The 25,899-nt window shown below is 42.8% G+C and overlaps 1 protein-coding gene across 3 annotated transcripts in view; it reads right to left on the reverse strand.

Annotated features, from left to right (window-relative positions):
• The window catches only part of LOC139570564 (uncharacterized), a 60,169-nt gene extending 36,537 nt beyond the window's left edge, over positions 1 to 23,632 (reverse strand). For all 3 annotated transcript variants that reach the window (XR_011674101.1, XM_071392531.1, XM_071392530.1), the window contains exons 1-5: positions 23,520 to 23,632; positions 13,394 to 13,705; positions 12,710 to 13,012; positions 1,307 to 1,615; positions 580 to 690 (exon numbers count right to left, since the gene is read on the reverse strand). Coding sequence is in view for 2 of the 3 variants with exons in the window: in XM_071392531.1 (XP_071248632.1) it covers positions 580 to 690; positions 1,307 to 1,615; positions 12,710 to 13,012; positions 13,394 to 13,705; positions 23,520 to 23,571 (1,087 nt within the window). In the remaining variant the exon portion in view is untranslated. The remainder of the gene's footprint in view (positions 1 to 579; positions 691 to 1,306; positions 1,616 to 12,709; positions 13,013 to 13,393; positions 13,706 to 23,519) is intronic.
• Positions 23,633 to 25,899: the final 2,267 nt, after the last annotated feature.

Here is a 25,899-nt window from a genome sequence, read left to right on the forward strand (position 1 = left end):
TGCTGATGCTCCAGATACTCTTCAAGTGTAAAGAAGGCCAGTTTTATTGCTTCTTTAAAATCAGGACAACAGTTTTCAGCTATGCTAACATAATTGCAAAAGGTTTTTCTAATTATCAATTAGCCTTTTAAAATTATAAACTTGGATTAGCTAACACAACGTGCCATTACAATACACGAGTGATGGTTGCTGATAATGGGTCTCTGTACACCTATGTAGATATTCAATTTTTAAAAAATCTGCAATTTCCAGCTTCAATAGTCATTTACAACAATAACAATGTCTACACTGTATTTCTGATCAATTTGATGTTATTTTAATTGACAAAAAAATGTGCATTTCTTTCAAAACAAGAATTTCTAACTGACCCCAAACCTTTGAACGGCGGTATATGTTGCACCAACCAATCTATATACTGTGTATACCACTTTCATTAAGACGGCATTAGCAGGTATTACAGTACACAGTGCATGAACACATCATTCATTATATACATTCGGATATACATATGTAAATATATGAACATTTAAATATGATGTACATTATTAATAAAGTGAAATAATATTCTGTTTTACTCACCATCCCTCCTTCTCCAGGAGAAGCTAAAGCAGAGCAGAAAGACCAGCACCAGAGAGATGCACATCAGAGCCACAGATGCCTTGGCAGACTTGGTCAGCACAGCTTGTGTCTCTGGGAGAGGAGACACATAAGGGAGGAGGGTAGAATATGTATGAGGCCAGGCTGAATAGAATATATACTTTATTGTCCATTTGGTAAGGACATACATTTGTTCTCTGCCTTTTTCCCCAACCTCAGACACACACACACACACACACACACACACACACACACACACACACACACACACACACACACACACACACACACACACACACACACACACACACACACACACACACACACACACACACACACACACACACACACACACACACACGTTGAGAGGCACAGGGTCAGCCGTGTTGTAGCGCCCCTGGATGGAGAGCTAGTTTTGGGGTTAAGTGCCTTGCTCAAGGGAACAACAGTATTGGTAGTAATGATTGACAACAGAAGCCCTCCAGTGGCCAGTTCAGTCCACACTTTTTCATCAAGTAATCCTTTGGTTACTGGTCCATCTCTCTAACCTCTTACCACCCTCTGTTGTTTCTAAGAGCAGGTTATGGTGGAAACCAAGCTAAGAATTTTATCAAACCCAATGTTTGTATTTCTTGAATTTGTGAACATTCTCTCTGTCCCTTCGCCTCTGCTCTCTCTTTCTCCCTATCCCCTCCCCTCTCTCTCTTACCTATGATGGGGTCGATGTCGGCCAGGGCTGCGGAGGTGACCACAGGTTCAGTGATGCTGGGCAGATGGACGACACACTCCACCTCCCCGGCTAGCTCCCTCTGCTCGGGGCTCAGGGTGTAGTAGCGCCTGGTTCTGAAGGTGCCATCCGGGCCCGACTCGCTCAGCACAGGTGCGGGGAGCTCCGTGCCATTCTGTAGCCAGGAAACGGAGACGTCCTCCGGATAGAAGCCCTCGATGTCGCAGGAGAGGGTGAGTGGGGAGTCGCGGGAAGGCAAGGGCACTGCGGAGAGGGTGACAGTCGGGAGGTCTGGGGAGGAAAGAGAAATTATACACTAACGTTCAAATGTATGGGGTCACTTAGAAATGTCCTTGTTTTTGAAAGAAATGCAAAATTTATGTTCATTAAAATGACATCAAATTGATCAGAAATACAGTGTAGACATTGTTAATGTTGTAAATGACTATTAAAGGTGGAAACGGCAGATTTTTTTATGGAATATCTACATAGGCCCATTATTAGCAACCATCACTCCTGTGTTCCAATGGCACGTTGTGTTAGCACGTTGTGTTAGCTCATCCAAGTTTATAATTTTAAAATGCTAATTGATCATTAGAAAACCCTTTTGCAATTATGTTAGCACAGCTGAAAACTGTTGTCCTGATTAAAGAAGCAATACAACTGACCTATAGACTAGTTGAGTATCTGGAGCATCAGCATTTCTGGGTTTGATTACAGGCTCAAATGGCCAAAAATAAATAACTTTCTTCTGAAACTTGTCAGTCTATTCTTGTTCTGTGAAATGAAGGCTATTCCATGTGAGAAATTGCCAAGAAACTGAAGATCTCGTAATAGTATTCATTTCTAGTAGCCATTATTTACTGTTTTACACCTAGGGTTACTATACATAACTTTAACCCAGTTTATAAGAGATTCTCCAAAATTGAAATATTCCAGGCATTTATATATAAACTCCAGTCATACTTTATCATGATAAACTTGGATGAGCTAACACAGTCTCTCAGGAAACAGCAGAGGGAGCACCCCCCTATCCACATCGACGGGACAGTAGTGGAGAGGGTAGTAAGTTTTAAGTTCCTCGGCTTACACATCACGGACAAACTGAATTGGTCCACCCACACAGACAGCGTTGTGAAGAAGGCGCAGCAGCGCCTCTTCAACCTCAGGAGGCTGAAGAAATTCGGCTTGTCACCAAAAGCACTCACAAACGTCTACAGATGCACAATCGATGAGCATCCTGTCGGGCTGTATCACCGCCTGGTACGGCAACTGCTCCGCCCATAACCGTAAGGCTCTCCAGAGGGTAGTGAGGTCTGCACAACGCATCACTGGGGGCAAACACCTGCCCTCCAGGACACCTACACCACCCGATGTCACAGGAAGGCCATAAAGATCATCAAGGACAACAACCACCCGAGCCACTGCCTGTTTACCCCGCTATCATCCAGAAGGCGAGGTCAGTACAGGTGCATCAAAGCAGGGACCGAGAGACTGAAAAACAGCTTCTATCTCAAGGCCATCAGACTGTTAAACAGCCACCACTAACATTTAGTGGCCGCTGCCAACATACTGACTCAACTCCAGCTACTTTAATAATGGGAATTGATGGAAATTATGTAAAAATGTATCACTAGCCACTTTAAACAATGCCACTTAATATAATGTATATGTATATACTGTAGCCTATATCATCTACTGCATCTTGCCATCTTTATGTAATACATGTATCACTAGCCACTTTAAACTATGCACTTTTATGTTTACATACCCTACATTACACATCTCATATGTATATACTGTACTCGATACCATCTACTGCATCTTGCCTATGCCGTTCTGTACCATCACTCATTCATATATCTTTATGTACATATTCTTTATCCCTTTACACTTGTGTGTATAAGGTAGTAGTTGTGGAATTGGTAGGTTAGATTACTCGTTGCTTATTACTGCATTGTCGGAACTAGAAGCACAAGCATTTCGCTACACTCGCATTAACATCTGCTAACCATGTGTATGTGACAAATAAAAATTTGATTTGATTTGATCAAAAGCCTTTTCAAAGTCAGCTATGAATACCTGGCCTGGTTTCCCATATTTTTCATAGTGTTCTATTTTTTCCAGTACTTGTCTTATATTGTCTACAATGTATAACATCAGACAATAGCTTATTAATTATATGCGCTATGCATTTTCCTATAATTTTTGCACCACAACGCTGAGGTGTAAGAGGCCTAAGATTTTTTTAATGGACTGGATCTTTATATTTCCACTTGGATCTTTATATTTCCCACTTGGATCCTGTTTCAATAATAATGAAATCAGACCTTCTTGGTAAGTGTCTAATAATGTAAAAAATGTATAGGAGTGGTTAAAACATGCTAATAACGGCCCTCTGAGTATATCAAAAGGTTTGGTATACTTCCACTGGTATGCCATCCAGCCCTAGTTTTCCCAGACTTAAAGGCATTAATTGCGTCAAGAAGTTCTTCCTCTGTAATTTGACCTTCACATCAGTCTTTCTATACAGCTGTCAATTTTACATTATTAATAGAAAGGAAATCAATACAATTAGCTTCGGTTAGTGGAGATGGAGGAGACAAATGTAAACATATGCTTAAAGTACTTTACTTCCTCTTTCAAAATATTGTTTGGTGAATCATGGGTGACTCCGTCATTTGTAACAACTTTCAGAAAATTATCATTGGAAGCATGTCTATGTTAAAGATAAAATAATTATTTGGTGCATTTTCCCCCATATTCCATCCAGTTTGCGTTATTTTGATAATATATTACACTTGATCCTTCTTGAATAAGTTCTTCCATTTCTTTTTGTTTTTCCCTCTAACTTATTCGGAGCCTCTATGGTACTGTTTGTCCTTCCCTTTCTTTTGTTAATATGGACTCTTGACCTAAATTACTTTTGCTTTAGAGATGAGTACTGAACTGCATGGCCTCCAAAGGCAAATTTAAAGGTGTCCCATACATTAAGGGGATCTGCTGTACATATATTATGTCGGAAAAAGTCAGTTATAAATTATTCTGTCCTAGTTATAAACAAGTTATCATCCAATAGGCTTTGATAAAATTTCCAATATCCTCTCGCACGTGGAAATTCTGTCAGAGTAATATATATGCCGATTATTTGATGGTCTGACCTCATTCTGTCCCCAATCAACACTTTTTAAACTTTTGGTGCCAGAGAGAATGACATAAGAAAGTAGTCAAGATGACTAGCTTGATTGAGCCTCCGCCATGTATATCTCTCTAGGTCAGGTGTAACGGAGAAGCTGGGAGTCAAGAAGCAAGGGGGTGACATGGAACGATACAAAACAAGAGCAGCGTCTGGACATGAAACATAACTAATACTGTCCGGGGAATGAACCAAAGTGTATAGATATAGATACAGATATAGGTGAGGTAATCAGAGAAGTGATGGAGCCCAGGTGAGTCTGATAATGAGTCGCAGGTGCGCATAACAATGGTGCCAGGTGTGCGTAATGGTTGTCAGAGCCAGTGATTAGTAAACTGGCGACGTCGAGCGGGAGTAGACGTGATATCAGGAAATGTAAGCCTCCATATATCCACTAGTTCCAACATATCCATGACATTCCTGATTTCCTTAAGTGCATGAGGGTGATAGTTTGTATTGTGATTTCCTTTACGGTCCATAGAGGTATTTAAAACCGTATTATAAACTTCCACCATAATCATAATAATGTCTTGTATTGCTTGTAAGGTTGAAAAATTATTATATTTTCAAAGCGTGGATCATCATTATTTGGACCGTATAGGTTAATGAGCCATATCTGTTTCAGGTCCAATAACATATTTTAAATCATCCATCTACACTACCGGTCAAAAGTTTTAGAACACCTACTCATTCAAGGGTTTTTCTTTATTTTTACTATTTTCTACATTGTAGAATAGTGAAGACATCAAAACTATGAAATAACACACGTGGAATCACGTAGTAACCAAAAGAACTGTTAAACAAATCAAAATATATTTTATGTTTGAGATTCTTCAAATAGCCACCCTTTGCCTTTTGATGACAGTTTTGCACACTCCCTGCGTCGTTTTATGAGTTATTGGCGTTCAAACAGGCAGCAATCTGGCCGGTATGAGGTAGCACCGTGATAAAGTCTCACTACACTGGAAGTTAATAGGAATATGATTTTTCACTACACTGAAAGTTAATTGGAATATGATTTTTAGATTGTGACAACGTCTATCATACATGTCAGATTTCAATACTGGTCGATGTCATAACTCGGGAGGGTGTCTTCTCTCGAATGAGCCATTGATCATACTTTAGCGATATTCTTACCTTGAAAAATTTGTAATTTAACGGAGGGTCTAGCACATTTTTGCCATTTGTCTGCTTCTTTAGTCCAGGGTGCATTGCATGGTGCCGTTGCCAGAGATATTATAGAAACGAGATAGGAATCAAATCAATTAATGTATAACGCCACACCCAACATACTGTTGACCAATCGCGTTCACGTTGTCATGCCCCTTCACGCGGTTTCTAAGCTAATCATCGCGCAGTACCTTCTCAAAGTCCGTGTATATGTCGAGAAACGTGTCTATTTTCATCGAATGTATGTAACGCCACGATTCCAGAGCTATACGAAAATATAGAGAGCAAGTTAATTATCTCACATCTCGGGAAAAGATTTGTACATTTGTACATCGTGCTAATTTTTTTTTTTTGAACTAGCACGAAATAAACTCAAATTCATAACATGAAGGAGAGTACTCCTTGTCCCAGATTTTTTGTTGTTGTCCCAGACTCTTCCAGAATGCAATACACGGCTCATTGACGTAGCATGGGCAACATTTCCCATCTCCTCAAAAGTGTATCTGTCGTTGCGAATGTCAGACTCCAGTCTGTGAGGCATATCAATCTGCAGGTTGAACATGGTGAGATTGTAGACTCCAAAATCTGATAATGCAGTCTGTTTAGGCGATTTTACAGCTAACTAGCTACGTTACATGCTGGTATTGTCTTTGGTATTATTGTGTGTAGCTACGTTTGTTTGCTACTCAGTGGTGTAAAGTACTTTGTAAAAATACTTTAAAGCACTACTTAAGTCGTTTTTTTGGGTATCTGTACTTTACTATTTATAGTTGTCAACCTTTACTTTTACTAAAAGAAAACGATGTACTTTTTACTCCATACATATTGCCTGACACCCAAAAGTATTTGTTACATTTTAACAGAAAAATTGTCCAATTCACACACTTGTCAAGAGAACATCCCTGGTCATCCCTACTGCCTCTGATCTGGAGGACAAACTAAACACAAATGCTTCATTTGTAAATTGTGTCTTAGTGTTGGAGTGTGCACCTGGCTATCGTCAATAAAAAAAGTATAGTGGCATCTGGTTTGCTTAATATAAGGAGTTTTAAATGGTTTTTACTTTTGATACTTAAGTATATTTAAAAACCAAATACTTTTAGACTTTTACTCAAGTAGTATTTTACTGGGTGACTTTCACTTTTACTTGAGTCATTTTCTATTAAGGTATCTTAACTTTTACTCAAGTATGACAATTGAGTACTTTTTCGACCACTGTTGCTACCTAGCTTGCCAGCCAGACCACAGAGAGAGCATTGCATTGTGGATTTTGTAGTCGACTTGACCTGCAACAGATTTCCACAACGATTTTCCATGTTGCTACCAACCTCATTATAATGCCAAAATGAAACATTTGTTCACAAAATATATTGTTCTCACCTATTAGTGTTATTTAACATTGCAAATGAAAGGAATTTGTGGTTTTGGGTGGATTTTAATAAACTGCATGCTTTCCCGACAAGTTGTAATGGGAGGACCACACAACATGTCATCGCATGACTCCAAGTTTACATTGATATGATGGTGTCACACCCTGATCTGTTTCACCTGCCTTTGTGCTTGTCTCCACCCCCTTCCAGATGTCGCCAATCTTCCCCATTATCCCCAGTGTATTTATACCTGTGTTCTCTGTTTGTTTGTTGCCAGTTCTTTTTGTTTCGGGAAACCTACTAGCAGTATTCCCCTTGCGCCTGTATGTTTTAGTGCCTGTTTTCGAGTTTATCCCAGTTTTGACCATTCTGCCTACCCTGAGTCTGCCTGCAGTTCTGTACTTTGCCACACCACGCTGGCTGCTCTGACTGAGACTGCCTGCCGTTCTGGACCTTTTGCACCCTATCTGGATTACTGACCTGCCCTTGACCTAGTAATAAACTTTTGTTACTTCAACACTGTCTGCATCTGGGTCTTACCTGAAACGTGATAGTACAAACTGGCCATGACTGACCCAGCAGACTCGGACCAGCTCCGCAACGGCATCTCCTCCCAAGGAGCCACCATTGGAAGGCACGAGGAGTTGCTTCGGGGTCTTATGGAAGGTTTACAGACCTTGGCCGAACGCCATGACCAAGCATTGAACACATTGCTGGAGAAATTCTGCGGGTTGTCTGTTACGCAACCTACCACGACGGTAACCTCCCAGCCCCCCAGTAACCCGGCTGTAAGCAGCACTGCCTCCCCGGTCACCCCGGTTTCCAAAGAACCCCTCTTACCTCTCCCCAGAATGCTTCGATGGAGAGTCGGGCACCTGTTGGGCGTTTCTCGCTCAGTGTTCCCTCATCATTGTGCTGCAGCCCTCCTCGTTCCCCTCGGGCCGCTCTAAGATAGCATACCTCATTACACTGATGTCCAGGAGGGCTCATGCCTGTGCTATGGCAGTATGGGAACAACAGTCGGCCGTATGCTTCAGTCTGGAGGAGTTTGTGGCAGAGGTGAAGAAAGTTTTCAATGCTCCATTGTCCGGGAGAGAGGCTGCCCGGAAGTTACATCAGCTTCGGCAAGACTCCCGCAATGTGGCAGACTATGCTGTGGATTTCCGCACATTGGCAGCTGGACGTGTGCCTGGAACCCGGAAGCGCTGTTTGACATGTACCTGCACAGAGTATCGGAGGAAGTAAAGGACGAGCTTGCAAACCGGGAACTACTGACAGATCTCGACTCGCTCATTGCCTTGACCATTCGTTTCGATGGGCGACTACGGGAAGGAGAGGAGATTTCACCCGCCCATCCAAGGATTCCACCTCGCCTCCGAGGCATCCCGGAAGTCTCTGTTGCCGAGAGAACCCGAGGCTACCTGAGTTCCCCCGAGAGTCTCCGAAGGCTGCCGAGTCGCCTATTCAACTAGGCAGCGCTAGGCTGTCTCCAGCTGAACGGCTATACAGGCTTCACACTAAGAGTTGCATGTATTGCGGGACTACCGGTCATTTCGTCTCCACTTGTCCACTAAAAGCCTTGGCTCACTGGTAGGAGAAAGAAATCTGGTGGGCCATACAGAGAACTTTTCCTCACCCCTTATTCGCACCCCTTTTCATGCAATTTTGCTATGGGGGAATCAGTCAATCTCTCCGGGTACTCATCGACTGTGGCTGAGAGCTTTATGGATGCTACCTTGGCTTCTGAGCTGAACATCCCTACAGCCCCTCTCCATTCCCATGGACGTTAGAGCACTGGACGGGCGCTCTATATGCCGGGTCACCCACAATACCACCCCCATCAACCTACGTGTGTCAGGGAACCACAGCGAGACAATCCAATTCCTGCTTGTTAAACTTCTTATGGCTGCAGGGGCAGTATTGAGTAGGTTGGATGAAAGGTGCCCAGAGGTGCCCAGAGTAAACTGCCTGCTCCTCAGTCCCAGTTGCTAATATATGCATATTATTATTAGTATTGGATAGAAAACACTCTGAAGTTTCTAAAACTGTTTGAATGATGTCTGTGAGCATAACAGAACTCATATGGCAGGCAAAAACCCGAGAAGAAATCCAAGCAGGAAGTGGGAAATCTGAGGTTGGTCGATTTTCAACTCATCACCTATCCAATACACAGTGGGATATGGATCAGTTTGCACTTCCTACGGATTCCACTAGATGTCAACAGTCTGTAGAACCTTGTCTGATGCTTCTACTGTGAGGTGGGGCCGGGCCGAAGGAGACAGGAATGAGTCAGGTCTACCATGAGCTGACCATGCTCTGACCATGCGCGTTCACATGAGAGGGAGCTCTGTTCCATCGCACATCTGAAGTCAATGGAATTCTCCGGTTGGAACGTTATTGAAGATTTATGTTAAAAACATACTAAAGATTGATTCAATACATCATTTGACATGTTTCTACTGACTGTTACGGAACTTTTTGACATTTCGTCTGCTTTTAGTGAACGCGCTTCCTGACTTTGGATTTGCTTACCAAACACGCTAACAAAAATAGCTATTTGGACATAAATGATGGACATTACCGAACAAAACAAACATTTCTTGTGGAAGTGGGAGTCCTGGGAGTGCATTCCGACGAAGATCAGCAAAGGTAAGTGAAGATTTATAATGTTATTTATGAGTTTTGTTGACTGCACAATTTGGCGGGTAACTGAATGGCTTCCTTTTGTGGCTGAACGCTGTTCTCAGATTATTGAATATTGTGCTTTTGCCGTAAAGCTTTTTGAAATCTGACACAGCTGTTGCATTAATTTAATTCTATGTAAAACATGTATCTTTCATCAAAGCTTATGATGAGTATTTATGTTATTTGACGTGGCTCTGCAATTTCTCCGGATATTGGAGGCATTTCTGAACATGGCACCAATGTTAACTGAGGTTTTTGGATATAAATATGAACTTCATCGAACAAAACATATATGTATTGTTTAACATGAAGTCCTATGAGTGTCATCTGATGAAGATCATCAAAGGTTAGTGATTCATTTTATCTCTATTTCTGCTTTTTGTGACTCCTGTCTTTGGCTGGAAAAATGGCTGTGTTTTTCTGTGATTTGGCGGTGACCTAACATAATCGTTTGTGGTGCTTTCGCTGTAAAGCCTTCGGACACTGTGGTGGGATTAACAAGAAGTGTATCTTTAAAATGGTGTGAAATACTTGTATGCTTGAGGAATTTTAATTATGAGATTTCTGTTGTTTGAATTTGGCGCCCTGCACTTTCACTGACTGTTGTCATATCGATCCCGTTAACGGGATTGCAGCCATAAGAAGTTAAGTCTCCTCAGGTTCCCGTGGTATTGGGATTCTCCCGGCTCCAGCGACACAATCCCCTCATTGACTGGTCTGTTGGTGCCATCATGGGCTGGAGCCCGTTCTGCCACGCCCATTGCCTGAAGTCAGCGCAACCTGCCCCAGGACATCTTCCTGGGGGCTCGGAAGTTGCCCCGGACCTCTCCGCCATTCCTGAGTGTACCAAGACCTCTGGGAGGTCTTCAGTAAGGCCCAAGCCACTTCGCTTACGCCGCACTGACACTATGACTGGGGATCGACCTTCTCCCAGGCACCACTCCGCCCCGGGGACTACTGTACTCTGTCAGGTCCGGAGACCAAGGTTATGGCGATCTACATTGAGGACTCCCTAGCTGCAGTGTACCTCCGTCCTTCTGCTTCCCCCTGCCGACGCAGTGTTCTTTGTGGAGAAGGACAAAACCCTGCGCCCATGCATTGACTACCAAGGTCTCAACAAAACGGTGAAGACCCGCTACCCCCTAATCCTCATCTCCTCAGCCTTCGAGTCGCTCCAGTGTTCTCCAAGCTGGACCTACGGAACACCTACCACCTGGTGCGGCTACGGGAAGGGGACGAGTGGAAGACTGCCTTCAACGCGGTCACTATGAGTATCTGTTCATACCATTTGGCCTTACCAACGCCCCTGCTCTGATCCAGGCTCTGGTTAATGATGTTATCCGTGACATGTTTAACCGGTTAGTCTTCGTCGACCTTGATGGCATCCTCGTCTTCTCCCGCTTCGCCAAAGAACACGTGCTCCACGTCCGACAGGTTCTCCAACACCTCCTGGAGAACTAGCTTTTTGTGAAAGCAGGGAAGTGCGAATTCCAGTGCTCCACCATCCCCTTTCTGAGTTACATCATCGCTGCAGGGAGTGTACAGATGGTTCCTGGAATGGTGAGAGCGGTGGTGGATTGGCCCCGGCCTACCATCCAGAGTGCAGCTGCAATGTTTCCTGGGATTCACCATCTTTTATCCGGGGTACAGCACCCTGGCTTCCCGCCTGTCTGCACTCACCTCTCCCAAGGTTCTGTTCTGTTCACTTCAGATCCCAGCTGCTGACCGGGCATTCCGGGATCTCAAACACTGCTTCACCACAGCTCCCATCTTAGTTCATCCTGACCTGACCCGCCAGTTGTGGTGGAGGCCGATTGTTTCGGGTGGCGGCTGTCCTGTCCCAACGTTCTGCCCTGGACCTCAAGTTGCATCCCTACGTCTTCTCCCACCGCGTCAATGCCACAGAGAGGAACTACAAAGTGGGGAATCGTGAGCTTCTCACGGTGAAGATGGCGTTGGCGTGGAGGCACTGGTTGGAGGGGGCGGAACATCTGTTCATTGTGTGGAAGAACCTGTAAATGTAGATCTTGACATATCTTCACACCGCCAAGCGCCTCAATTCCAGGCAAGCGAGGTGGGTCCTGCTGTTCACCCGGTTCAACTTCTCCCTCTTATACCGGCCGGGATCCCAGAATGTCAGGATACGCTGTTACGCCGATGTATCACACTTGTAAATGTAGATCCTTCAAACACCCCCAAACAGGGAAACAGATCCCAATCAAAGGTGTTATCACGTGCTCCACTAAGGCAGTTATTTATCTTATAACTTGTGTTAAACTTGTGTCTCCTTGTGGTAAAAATGATGTGGGTAAAACAAAGCGCGAATTAAAAGTACGTATCTCGGAGCATCGTAGCACCATTAGGTGCAAGAACTCGACTTACCCAGTTGCGGCCCACTTTTTGGAAGAAAACCACTCGATTTCGTCTCTACGTTATATTGGCATCGAACATGTCACCCTCCCTAGGAGAGGGCGTGACCTCGACAATTTATTGTTAAAACGAGAGGATCTTTAATTTAAAGACTTTGATCTGAAGCCATTCTTGTGATTATTGTGATTTTGCTATTGTAAATGTTTGCAGGCTTATGTAGCCAAATTGTATCTATAATAGTGTACTATCCATTTATGTTTTTGTATGCTATTTTAATACATGAGAATTAACCAATGATGTCAGGCCACACCCGGCCATGATCACAGACACCTGTGTGTGTCTTTTGACACTATATAAATGAGTCATCCCGCAGTGTTTGTCATTATATCCTGATGAAGACAGCTTGTCTGTCGAAACATTGGACATAAATATTTTTGCATCTGAGCTCCTAGAGTGTGCGGCTCTCCTTTATTTTTCAATGAACTTCTATACCATATAAAAAATTAGAAAATGGTCTCTTGACATGTATCATGTTGATAACCATGTATTGTATTAATCAAATGATAGTAATTAATTGAAAAAGTTGATACTTACAGACAAAGCTGAGTTGAAACTCTAAGCTCAGCAGTTTGTCCAGGGCGGCGTGAGTGACCACACAGCCATAGATCACATTCTGGTCGTCCACCAAAGGGATAAATTTCAAGATGTTGACCGCCCAGTAGGTCCCTTCTGGGGTGCGGTCGACCGCTGTGACTGCTTGCTCTAGCTGGACCACCTCCCCAGCTCTGGTCCAGGAGAAGTAGATGAGTGGAGGGCTAAAACCCTCTGCAATACACTGAAGCTCACTCTTCACATCCAGTACCACCATCGTGGAGGGAATGGAGAGAGTGGGTTGAACTAAGAAATGAGAGAGATTCATTTATTTGATTTCACGGTGAAGCGTTCAGATTCACATAACCAGTTGTGTCCAATGTTTTTTACTTAACTTCCCATCATCTGTTGCCCTTACTTGTCTGAGAGAACTGGATACATGAATGTCACATGAGGGAACAACTACAAATTAGAAAATACTTAATGGCATCCTTTCCTTTCTCCCTTTAGTGAATGTTATTGGATTGGTGAAAGCTGTGAAGAGGACCTCATGTTTTTACCTGTCCAAACATGTTAGATCATTCAATACGTCACGGAAGTGTGGAAGAGAGGTATTTTAGCAGGGCCTTAGACCTAATTTAAAACTGAAAGGACTACGAAAGATGTCCAATGTGACATTGACATTACCTTTGATGTCCAATGTGACATTGCTGGAGTGTAGCTCGGAGACGTTGTATCTGACTTTACACTCATACACGCCCTGTTGGTCAAGAGTGGCATTAAGTACAGTCAGCGAGAAGGTCCCATTGACAAATAAACTGGTGTCCCAACTGAAGCCTTTGTCGACATGGTTGTTGTCTGTCGTCTCGAAGGAGGCTATATGAGATCCGTTGAAGGTCCAACTGATCCCCAGGAGAGAGTCGCCTACAGGAGGGACTGAGATAGAACAGGGGAGAAGGGCAGACGTATATGGCCGGACCCAAACTTCAGTTGAGGAGACTGAAAGAAAGAGTGAAAAAATTTGAAAATATCAGTGGTCTATATACATGTTCATAAAGGTTTTGTCCTTATTGACAAACAAAAGTATCATCAGAGATGGACAAAGACACATCAAAATGTATCTAGTTACAAAATACGCTTAAGACCAACGTACTAAAGTAAAATACAAAATACTGGTGCCGAAAAAATTATGTAATTAAAATTAATTTATTTTGTATTTTCTAATCCGTAAAGGGGGAAACTGTCATGCCATTTTGGGATATTACAACAAAAATTAAGTTACTTCAAACAACAAACACTGTTTTTTACCCCTCGGACATCATTGCACATGCGATGGAACACCAGAATATGTACTACAATTATTTTTACCATGCTGCTGGACGCTCCTCTCCTCTGTTTCATCAATAAAACAAAAACAATAACAAAGGTGCTGGGTCGAACAGTGGCGGTGTTTCTCCCTTGACGGATTTCAGCTATAAAATAGTTATAAATAAACTTGTGACCCTTGGCTAACACGCTATGAGCAGTACCAAAATTCCAGTTAATTGACATAGTTCACGGCATGTTAATCTTCAGAGCTTTGTGGCACCCTTTTAGTCCAAATTCGCTGCACTGGTGTCAGAAATGAGATACCGTACCTTGCCATGGACATGATGTTATCAGAGGTGCACTCATTACCCGAATGATGGCACTCATTACCCGAATGAGAGTGAGTGTAGTGATCGTGTGGCAATAACATTGTGTGTGTTCGCTTTCAAAGTTGAGTTCCCTTCCCACTTTTGGTCCAAATTCACCCCATTATCCTCACTCTGGAAGTGCATTCCTGTGCATACAAGTTTATTTCAAGGTCCTCCACTCATCCATCAACACCTCTTATGGCCTCACACAATTGTGCCATCAGACTTCTGATACCAATGCAGCAAATTTGGCGTGACGAGGGCCACAACATTTTGAAGTGCTATAAACAATGGTAGAAACGTATTTTTAGTAATTTGAAAATGCAAAATACCATTCTCTGAAGTATCTTACTACAATGACATGTTTTTTTAGGCCTTTCAAATACAAATGACCAAATACTCAAAACGAATTGAAATACATATGTCAAATACATGTAACAGAAATACTACCATCTCTGAGTATCAGCAACGTCTTAATTATGAAGATATGTGAAGTTCAACATGAAAGCTCAGTTGATGAAACATTAGTTAATTCAGTGAATTTAGAGCAGATTTACTTATCCCAGCAGACCACAATCAATCGATAAATCAATCAGATGTATTTTATAAAGCACTCTTTACATCAGCAGTTGTCACAAAGTGTTTTACAGATTCGCAGCCTAAAACCCCAAAGAGCAAGCAATGCAGAGGCAGAAGCACTGTGGCTAGGGAAAACTCCCTATAAGGCAAAAACCTAAGAAGAATCAGGCTCCAAGGGGTGGCCAGTCCTTTTCTGGCTGTACCAGGTAGAGATTTAAGACTACATGTGGCCAGATCATTTTCCAAGACATTCAAATGTTCCTATATTTTTTATTTTTTTACCAGGCAAGTCAGTTAAGAACAAATTCTTGTTTTCAATGACAGCCTAGGAGCAGTGGGTTGACTGCCTTGTTCAGGGGCAGAACAACAGATATTTACCTTGTCAGCTCAGGGATTTGATCTTGCAACCTTTCAGTTACTAGTCCAACGCTTTAACCACAAGGCTACTTGCTGCCTAGTAGATTACCAGCAGTGTCAAATAATAACCATGATGGCTATAGAGGGTGCAACACTTCAACGCTTCAAGATTCAGTGTCAGTTGGCTTTTCATAGTCAGGCATTCAAACCACAACGTAAGAATGGTAGCAGGTTGACGTTTATTGTCATGAATCTTGTCCTGGCGGCAGAACTGAGTGATTTCCCCTGAGATAGGCCAGCTGCAAAGTCAAAATTGGCTAGATTGTAATAATTTTTTTCAATTCATGGTTAGGCATTAGGGTTAGCAGTGTAATTAAGGTTAAGGTTAGAGTTAGATTTAAAATGATATTTTATGACTTTGTGGCTGTGCCAGCTACTGACCACACTGCAGAGCTGCTTCCAGAACAAGATTCATGATAAAAAATGTTAACCTGCAGAATGGTATCAGATGTATGTATCCTATGGCAAACTACATTCCTGACTGTTGCTTGTTCTACGAGTGGAATTTCTTGAGAAATACATATAACAGCCATTGTCATTAAAGCAGTCAAGAGAAACACAAACCAGAGATAAAAACTTACAACAACTTACAACAAAATGTTAGAACAGCAAATTATTGTTGTGAAAAGCATGCATTCCTATTGGCTTTGAACACATAGTAGGCCTACAGTACATGTATGCAATTTCACAACACACAAATCTAAACCATCAAGTTAAAGAGGAGGAGGGTTGGTGAAATTCCATTTCATACTTTCTTTCCAGACTTTCTTCTCACCTCTGACCAACATCTCTCTCAAAAGGTCAAATTAGCCTCAATTTTGCAGAATGCTATATATAGGGTAAATATAGCTAGGGTAAATACAATACGAAGGCTTGGGAGACAATGTTCCACTACAGGAACACTGGTAAGGCTGGTTCCCTATATTAATAAATAACAAGCGCTATAAACATTTGTCGATAGGATTAAAGGCAAGCCGTGAAGTTTCATACTTGAGGAGAAGGTGACGTGTTAATATTAGCACAACTTTCAGAATGATGGATGGATGATGGGTGGAGTGACCAGGAGAGCGGAAGGAGAGGAGAGGAGAGAGAAAAAGAACAGAGCTGTGTGGCTTAGTTGGTAGGGTTGTGGATTCGAATCCCACTGGGCCAACCCATTCGAAAATGTATGCGTGCACTACCGTAAATTGCTTTGGATAAAAGCGCCTGCTAAAAGGCATATGTATAGTAGGAATCTTGATAAAGAGAAAGATCTGATTAGTGGACCCTAAGACTCCTAAGATCAGTGTCTGACCTGTAAGAAGAGAGACGATAAGATAGGTAATGAGTGACAACAAACAGAATAATTGATGCATAAACTATCCCTATAAACATGGTTTTGAATGTGAATTATGAGTGAAACCTCAAGATGTGAGATATATTTGCTACATGTTTCTAAAAAGTAAAGAAGGACCTGAAAACTATTCAGAACTATTCTAATACAATACTATTCTCTAAGAAAATGTTTTTAGGGAGTTGGATAGAGCAAAACAAGATTAAATTGTGATATGACTGTTGACATTGTGCTTTTGGAGTACAGTGGCTTGCGAAGGTATTCACACCCCTTGGAATTTTTCCTATTTTGTTGCCTTACAACTTCATAACTCTGAATATCCTTATAATTTTTGTCCAAAATGAAAAGTCATGCTGTCATACAAGGTTAATAGCTTAATTTTACGACATATAAAGTCGTAAACTCCCGTATAGCCCAGCTCATTGGCTATCTAGCTAGTTTTGTTTGACCCCGATTGGTACTTATTTGACAAAGATACAGTCGTTCCAGTGATGACCGCCCGCGTCATCGGTGTGCCATGAAGGAGTCACTCTCTGACCAAATATGGTGTCCTATAGGATATACTACACCCCTAATGATATAGTGAAGTCTTGTTACCTTCTAGGATCTCTGAGGAATATATACGAACGTGATTTGACTCGTTGAAATAACTTTTAGGGTGAGATTTTCACAGATTCCTTTCTTTGCAAATTGAACGAGTGGAAATACAAAATCGATCGTGCATGCTACATGGACCTTTTTAGGATATGAAAAATTATTCTATCTAACAAAACAACACTTCATGTTATCTCTGGGACCCTTTGGATGATAAATCAGAGCAAGATTTCAGAATGTAAGTACACATTTCACCTTCAGAGGAGAACTTTTGTTGTTAGGAGCTCTCCTCAAACAATAGCATGGCATTTTTTCGCAGTAATAGCTACTGTAAATTGGACAGTGCAGGTATATTAACAAGAATTTAAGCTTTCAGCCGATATAAGACACTTATATGTACCGACATTTGTTGTTTCTCTAAAATCTGCGATCTTGACATAACGCGCTGCATGATTTACAACTGTCCCGTTGATGGGACACCGATCCTTAGGTCATACCACAGATTCTGAACTGGATTGAGGTCTGTGCTTTGACTAGGCCATTCCAATAAATGTAAATGTTTCCCCTTAAATCACTCGAGTGTTGCTGTAGCCGTACGCTTAGGGTCATTGTCCTGCTGGAAGGTGAACCTCCTTCCCAGTCTCAAATCTCTGGAAGACTGAAAAAGATTCCCTCAAGAATTTCCCTGTATTTGTATTTCCCCATCATTTCTTCAATTCTGACCAGTTTCCCAGTTCCTGCTGATGAAAAACATCCCTACAGCATGATGCTGCCACCACAATGCTTCACTGTGGGAATGGTGTTCTCGGGGTGATGAGAGGTGTTGGGTTTGCGCCAGACATAGCATTTTCCTTGATGGCCAAAAAGCTCAATTTTAGAGTACCTTCTTCCATATGTTTGGGGAGTCTCCCACATGCCTTTTGGCAAACACAAAATGTGTTTGCTTATTTTTTTCTTTAAGCAATGGCTTTTTTCTGGCCACTCTTCCGTAAAGCCGAGCTCTGTGGAGTGTACGGCTTAAAGTGGTTCTATGGACAGACACTTCAATCCACGCTGTGGAGCTTTGTAGCTCCTTCAGGGTTATCTTTGGTCTTTTTGTTCCCTCTCTGATTAATTTAAAATAGGCAATCATGCGCTCATTTACAGTAATATCCTGGCCTTTATATTGGCCTAATACACAACAACGCAATAAACAGTACAATAATAACTCAAACAAGATATGCAAATGTTTGATCACGGTAAGAAGTATGTCACGGTGTGCGCTACTGGTTGAAGGTAAGTCAGGTGCAGGAGAGCAGAGATGGGTGATAATAGGCGCACTTTATTCATAGCCAATGAAAATAGCCATATACGCTCAAAGTACACGAAATGGTACAAAATAACCAACACACACGGGCCAAACACAGACCCGGTGCTAACCAGCCTAATATGGGCTACACGTAACAAACAAACAAATTCACACAAAGACATGAGGGGGAACAGAGGAATAAATACATGATGTGTGATTGGGAATGAAAACCAGGTGTGCAGGGAACAAGACAAAACAAATGGATAAATGAAAAATGGAGCGGCGATGGCTAGAAAGCCGGTGACGTCGACCACCGAATGTCGCCCGAACAAGGAGAGGAGCCGACTTCGGAGGAAGTCGTGACAAAGTGTAAGATGATGGAAGATGATCAGGCATTGCAAAAAGCAAATACCAGGCAAGTACAAGAGTTTCAACATGCACATTTAGTTTTGTTGGTTGGGTGTACATTGAATTTATTCAGTTGATAATTCAATACAGTACCAGTGTACATTCAACACTGTGTGATGTTGGTTGCCCGCAGGCAAGATGGAAATCCAATTAAGTTTGTTTCAGAATATTTTGCAGCTCATTCTGGCAATGTAAAACAATAGTGAGAGGCCTAATACACAGCACAAGAAGCATTCAAACAAACTATGCAGATGAATGGCCATGGTAAGAAGTGGAAGACAAGTGACAAGATGATAAGACATTACAAATACACTACTCGGCAAGTTCAAGAGTCTGTGATTAACCCTAAGCACTTTAGAGCATAGATGGAAACACAATTAGTTTGTTTCAGGATCTTCTGCAGCTCATTCAGTCAAAGTGAATCAATAGCGATCCAGGGCCGTAACATGTTGACTCGCCCTACTTGTAGAAAAGTGCAAATGCCATCCTCCTCTCTTTCATGTTGCCAAAATGGTCTATAACTACCATACAGTACACAGTTTTAGTTTGTTGTTCTAGGCTACCTGGCTAAAATGCTTGCTTGCTTGCCTAACTTCCTTTCTCGGGCAACGATGAACCAGCTAGTTCAAATCAAATCAAATCAAATTTTATTTGTCACATACACATGGTTAGCAGATGTTAATGCGAGTGTAGCGAAATGCATGTGCTTCTAGTTCCGACAATGCAGTAATAACCAACAAGTAATCTAACCTAACAATTCCACAACTACTACCTTATACACACAAGTGTAAAGGGATAAAGAATATGTACATAAAGATATATGAATGAGTGATGGTACAGAACGGCATAGGCAAGATGCAGTAGATGGTATAGAGTACAGTATATACATATGAGATGAGTACTGTAGGGTATGTAAACATAAAGTGGCATAGTTTAAAGTGGCTAGTGATACATGTATTACATAAAGATGGCAAGATGCAGTAGATGATATAGAGTACAGTATATACATATACATATGAGATGGGTAATGTAGGGTATGTAAACATAATATTAAGTGGCATTGTTTAAAGTGGCTAGTGGTACATTTTTACATAATTTCCATCAATTCCCATTTTTAAAGTGGCTGGAGTTGAGTCAGTATGTTGGCAGCGGCCGCTAAATGTTAGTGGTGGCTGTTTAACAGTCTGATGGCCTTGAGATAGAAGCTGTTTTTCAGTCTCTCGGTCACTGCTTTGATGCACCTGTACTGACCTCGCCTTCTGGATGATAGCGGGGTGAACAGGCAGTGGCTTGGGTGGTTGTTGTCCTTGATGATCTTTATGGCCTTCCTGTGACATCGGGTGGTGTAGGTGTCCTGGAGGGCAGGTAGTTTGCCCCCGGTGATGCGTTCTGCAGACCTCACTACCCTCTGGAGAGCCTTACGGTTGTGGGCGGAGCAGTTGCCGTACCAGGCGGTGATACAGCCCGACAGGATGCTCTCGATTGTGCATCTGTAGAAGTTTGTGAGTGCTTTTGGTGACAAGCCGAATTTCTTCAGCCTCCTGAGGTTGAAGAGGCGCTGCTGCGCCTTCTTCACAACGCTGTCTGTGTGGGTGGACCAATTCAGTTTGTCCGTGATGTGTACACCGAGGAACTTAAAACTTTCCACCTTCTCCACTACTGACCCGTCGATGTGGATAGGGGGGTGCTCCCTCTGCTGTTTCCTGAAGTCCACAATCATCTCCTTTGTTTTGTTGACGTTGAGTGTGAGGTTATTTTCCTGACACCACACTCCGAGGGCCCTCACCTGTAGGCCGTCTCGTCGTTGTTGGTAATCAAGCCTACCACTGTAGTGTCATCCGCAAACTTGATGATTGAGTTGGAGGCGTGCATGGCCACGCAGTCGTGGGTGAACAGGGAGTACAGGAGAGGGCTCAGAACGCACCCTTGTGGGGCCCCAGTGTTGAGGATCAGCGGGGTGGAGATGTTGTTACCTACCCTCACCACCTGGGTGCGGCCCGTCAGGAAGTCCAGGACCCAGTTGCACAGGGCGGGGTCGAGACCCAGGGTCTCGAGCTTGATGACGAGTTTGGAGGGTACTATGGTGTTAAATGCTGAGCTGTAGTCGATGAACAGCATTCTCACATAGGTATTCCTCTTGTCCAGATGGGTTAGGGCAGTGTGCAGTGTGGTTGCGATTGCGTCGTCTGTGGACCTATTGGGTCGGTAAGCAAATTGGAGTGGGTCTAGGGTGTCCGGTAGGGTGGTGATATGGTCCTTGACTAGTCTCTCAAAGCACTTCATGATGACGGAAGTGAGTGCTACGGGGCGGTAGTCGTTTAGCTCAGTTACCTTAGCTTTCTTGGGAACAGGAACAATGGTGGCCCTCTTGAAGCATGTGGGAACAGCAGACTGGGATAAGGATTGATTGAATATGTCCGTAAACACACCAGCCAGCTGGTCTGCGCATGCTCTGAGGACGCGGCTGGGAATGCCGTCTGGGCCTGCAGCCTTGCGAGGGTTAACACGTTTAAATGTTTTACTCACCTCGGCTGCAGTGAAGGAGAGCCCGCAGGTTTTGGTAGCGGGCCGTGTCAGTGGCACTGTATTGTCCTCAAAGCGAGCAAAAAAGTTATTTAGCCTGTCTGGGAGCAAGACATCCTGGTCCGCGACGTGGCTGGTTTTCTTTTTGTAATCCGTGATTGACTGTAGACCCTGCCACATACCTCTTGTGTCTGAGCTGTTGAATTGCGACTCTATTTTGTCTCCGTACTGGGACTTAGCCTGTTTGATTGCCTTGCGGAGAGAATAGCTACACTGTTTGTATTCGGTCATGTTTCCGGTCACCTTGCCCTGGTTAAAAGCAGTGGTTCGCGCTTTCAGTTTCACGCGAATGCTGCCGTCAATCCACGGTTTCTGGTTTGGGAATGTTTTAATCGTTGCTGTGGGTACGACATCGTCAATGCACTTCCTAATGAACTCGCTCACCGAATCAGCATATTCGTCAATGTTGTTGTTGGACGCAATGCGGAACATATTCCAATCCGCGTGATCGAAGCAGTCTTGAAGCGTGGAATCAGATTGGTCGGACCAGCGTTGAACAGACCTGAGCGCGGGAGCTTGTTGTTTTAGTTTCTGTTTGAAGGCTGGAATCAACCTACAAACAGTTAACATCTAGCTACAGATTGAACTTCCATTCTCTCAGGCAAGGGGAACAATGTACGAATTTAAGGTTGGATCAGAATCGCCGATATATTTATTGGCCAGTACGGAGAATTAAGTAAAACCATAAGTTAAAATCCCTATCTCCATCCATGGCTAATTTAGGAAAGGGTCAATTTTAGCTAAGCTAGCTAGCTAGCTATAGCCACTGGAGGATAACAACACAACGAGATGCAACAATTCAAGTTTTTTCTCTAAATTCCGTTTGGCTTTTGGTGTGATGTGATTGGTGTGAATCCAAAGCCAGGACCATTTACAGTTGAGCTCACTCAGTTTAGCTCAACGCTGATTGGCTATTATTATATAAAAAAATGTTTTATCAAGGGAGGCCAAATGCTGGCTTCCTTTGTATTCAATGCTATGGAGAGCAACAATATCATACTCTTTTTGACCAGAAAGCATCAGATAGATGGGCTACACATAAAGAGGCAGAGAGGCGCTGTTTTGTTCGCTCTGATGTTTTCTTCAGTGAGATACATTCAGTCTCTTGTGAATTGAAGGAAAATTATGGAGCACAAAGAGACAAAATAAAATGTACATTTTTTCCCATGAATACACGCCACTGACAATGTCTAGCTTAAACATGTTGATCTCATGGACAGTGGTTAGTCCTTGCATCATAGCTCTAATCAGAAAGTGGTTACATTTCTCCAACTCCATCCATTAGCTTTGTAGCAAACCAAGTGGCAGGACAGCCTTTTGGCTGAAAAACGTTAGATTGTGCATTTTAATTCGTTTTAAAACAACTCTTTACATGGACATGTATCACATTTAAAGAAAAATAAAATGGTTACCAACAAACCTTAATTATATATTCACATAGTAAAAGCAATAATTAATGTATTCCCTATAATGTGCAACTAAGCATATTCAGTCACCACCGTACTGTAGGCCTATACTGAATCCTAGTCCGACAACTGTCAAAATTAGGTGTTGCGGAAAAAACAATCCAATGTCTGACATATAAACCTTAGAATTCTCCCTAAACAAAATTACCAACACTTAAGTTTTACCTGCATACCTGCATTAATCCAATGCTTACCAGAATAATGGTCTAACACTTACCAGAATAATGGTCTAACACTTACCAGAATAATGGTCTAACACTTACCCAATCCTCATTTCACTATTACTACTGCTATTGACACTATCAGAAAACAACATCACAGCAATCATTCAGCTATCTGATATAGTTCAACGCATACAAAGCCACACTCTCAGATTGTCACCTGGATTTAATGTGAAACCAGGGCAAACGCGCAAATCAATGTGGCTTGTTTGTTATCATGAGTGTGAGGGCAATGGCACAACACTCACCATGCTTTATGATTGTCAGGAAGTAGAGGCAGAGAAGGACTTTACACTGCATGGTCCGAGCTTGTCCCAAGACTAACTTCTTATCATCTCTCCCTCACCGGCTCTTATATGCGGGGGTGGAGGGCAGTGGGCGGGCTTTTACCCATGAGGAGACACAGGGGGATAAGACATTTTGTCCCGAAGCCCCTCAGGAGAGAAAAGAGGGGGCTTGTGCTGTAGTTGGCTAAATAACCCCCCCCCCCCCCCCCCCAGTCACACTGACAGATGGAGAGAAAGAGCAAGGGAAGACTGACTGAGAGTAATGTGCAAAGACACACAAATGGGACAGCAATCACTTAAAATTCAGTTGGGCCTACGGCCAAGGTTTTTGGGCTACTTTACATTGGTGCTGCGTTGCGATGGCCAAATGCTGGTGGGTAACCCCACTGAGCTTATGTAGGCAAACACCCAAGGAAGGCTACCCTTGGATTTGAATGAAGGGAAAGGACTGTATTGCCAATTTGACGGGGGAGAAAGGGAGAGCAGTGAGAGCAGTTCACACCTTTCTTTCCTGATCCGTTCCTGTTCTAGCTATAATGATCTTTCATTTTGATTGTGGTTAACCATTAGCCAGACCCACTGCTTGAATTTTTAACAATAAAGTATTTACTACCTCCCCCACCAATTATTCATTAACTTTATTAGCTGTAACTGTCAAGGTTCAGGAGAAGACCCAGATGCAGAGAGTTTCGAAGTAACAAAAGTTTATTACAAAAACAGGGGGGCAGGCAATCGACAGGTCAAGGGCAGGCAGAGGGCAGTAGTCCAGAGCAGAGTCCGAAAGGTACAGAACGGCAGGCAGGCCCAGGGTTAGGGCAGTCAGAGGTCAGTAATCTAGGGTGGTATAACAAGGTACAGAACAACAGGCAGGCTCAGGGTCAAGGCAGGCAGAATGGTCAAAAATCAGGAAGGCTAGAAAACAGGAACTAGAGACAGGAGCACAGGAAAACCGCTGGTAGCCTTGACGAAACAAAACAAACTGGCAACAGACAAACAGAGAACACAGGTATAAGTACACTGGGGATAATGGGAAGATGGGCGACACCTGGAGGGGGGTGGAGACTAGCACAAAGACAGGTGAAACAGATCAGGATGTGACAGTAACTAGACAGTCGTTATTATTACTTAACTCCAATCACACACAAAAAGTGTGTTAATCCCTGTTTGGAGATTATACGATGATCAGTCGAGCTAGTTTGTGTTTTCAATTACTCTCTGTCATTTACTCAATGTTGTATTTGACACACGTTTCTTTCTTAGTCTTGTTTCTTTATTTCAGTTTTGGGTTACAGGTAAAAACATTTTTAAAATAAATGCATACAAAGATAACCCTGACCCATTCTCCCCCCCCGAAGAACGCATGCCGCCCACCCCTTCCTATCCCACCCACCAACCAAGGTTACTTATCAGTCCCCCTCCCACCCATCCATCCCCTGAGTCTCCTCTTAGATTCCCCCAAATCCCCCCCTGCCCACCCCCACAACAACCATAGGGGACTACCAATGTTAAGTAACATAATGGCAAGCATGGAATATTTAAATTTATGCACTTCAAAATGAATTTCGTAACTTTTCCCCAGAAGCATTTAATTGCAGGGCACTCCCACATCATATGAAGGAATCTTCCTACCTGATTTAGGGGACACAGTGAACAGTGTGGAGTTGGGGCCAATTTCATTGTAAAACGTTTCATTGGCGTTAAATACAGTCTTAACAAACTTAAATTGTATAATTGATGGTTCGGATTACGGGATGCCAAGGTCATATTTACTGACCATGATATCGGTCAGGGTACGGATTCCACATTTGGACCATTGGGGAGATGCAAATGGTCGCCCTCCAGATCAAAAGGCATGCCATTTTGATTCCCAATTATGTTGTTTAAACATTTTGCACCAATAAAAATTGTGTGAGCAATAATAGGACCAAAGCATAATTTACATAAATTGTTTAATAAGGGATATACAGTGGTTCCTCCTTTAAAAGTTGCGAGCTTACACCGCGGGACTTAGAGGTACCCAGCGTCACGGCTTCATTGCTCCGGACCACCGCAAGGGGGAGTTAGAGCACTCATTATGCATTTGGGTCCCAAGGTTTTTATATGACAAATCATATCGAGTGGTTCCAATGACGAATTTGATGCGAGCCACCCCTCCCTGGTGACTTTCTTCAGCAAAGATGGCTGACAAAACATTACGGGGAGGAAAATGTAAGTAGTTATAACGTCATAACGCGTCAAGCAAAAAATGTACAATTGAGAGGAATGTGTTAGTTAATGTAGAGACAAACGATTGAGCATATTCTTTTGTCATAAAGTTAATTTACGAAAATCGCTATTTTGC

Source organism: Salvelinus alpinus, chromosome 3, assembly GCF_045679555.1.
Source record: "Salvelinus alpinus chromosome 3, SLU_Salpinus.1, whole genome shotgun sequence".
Lineage (NCBI taxonomy): Eukaryota > Metazoa > Chordata > Actinopteri > Salmoniformes > Salmonidae > Salvelinus > Salvelinus alpinus.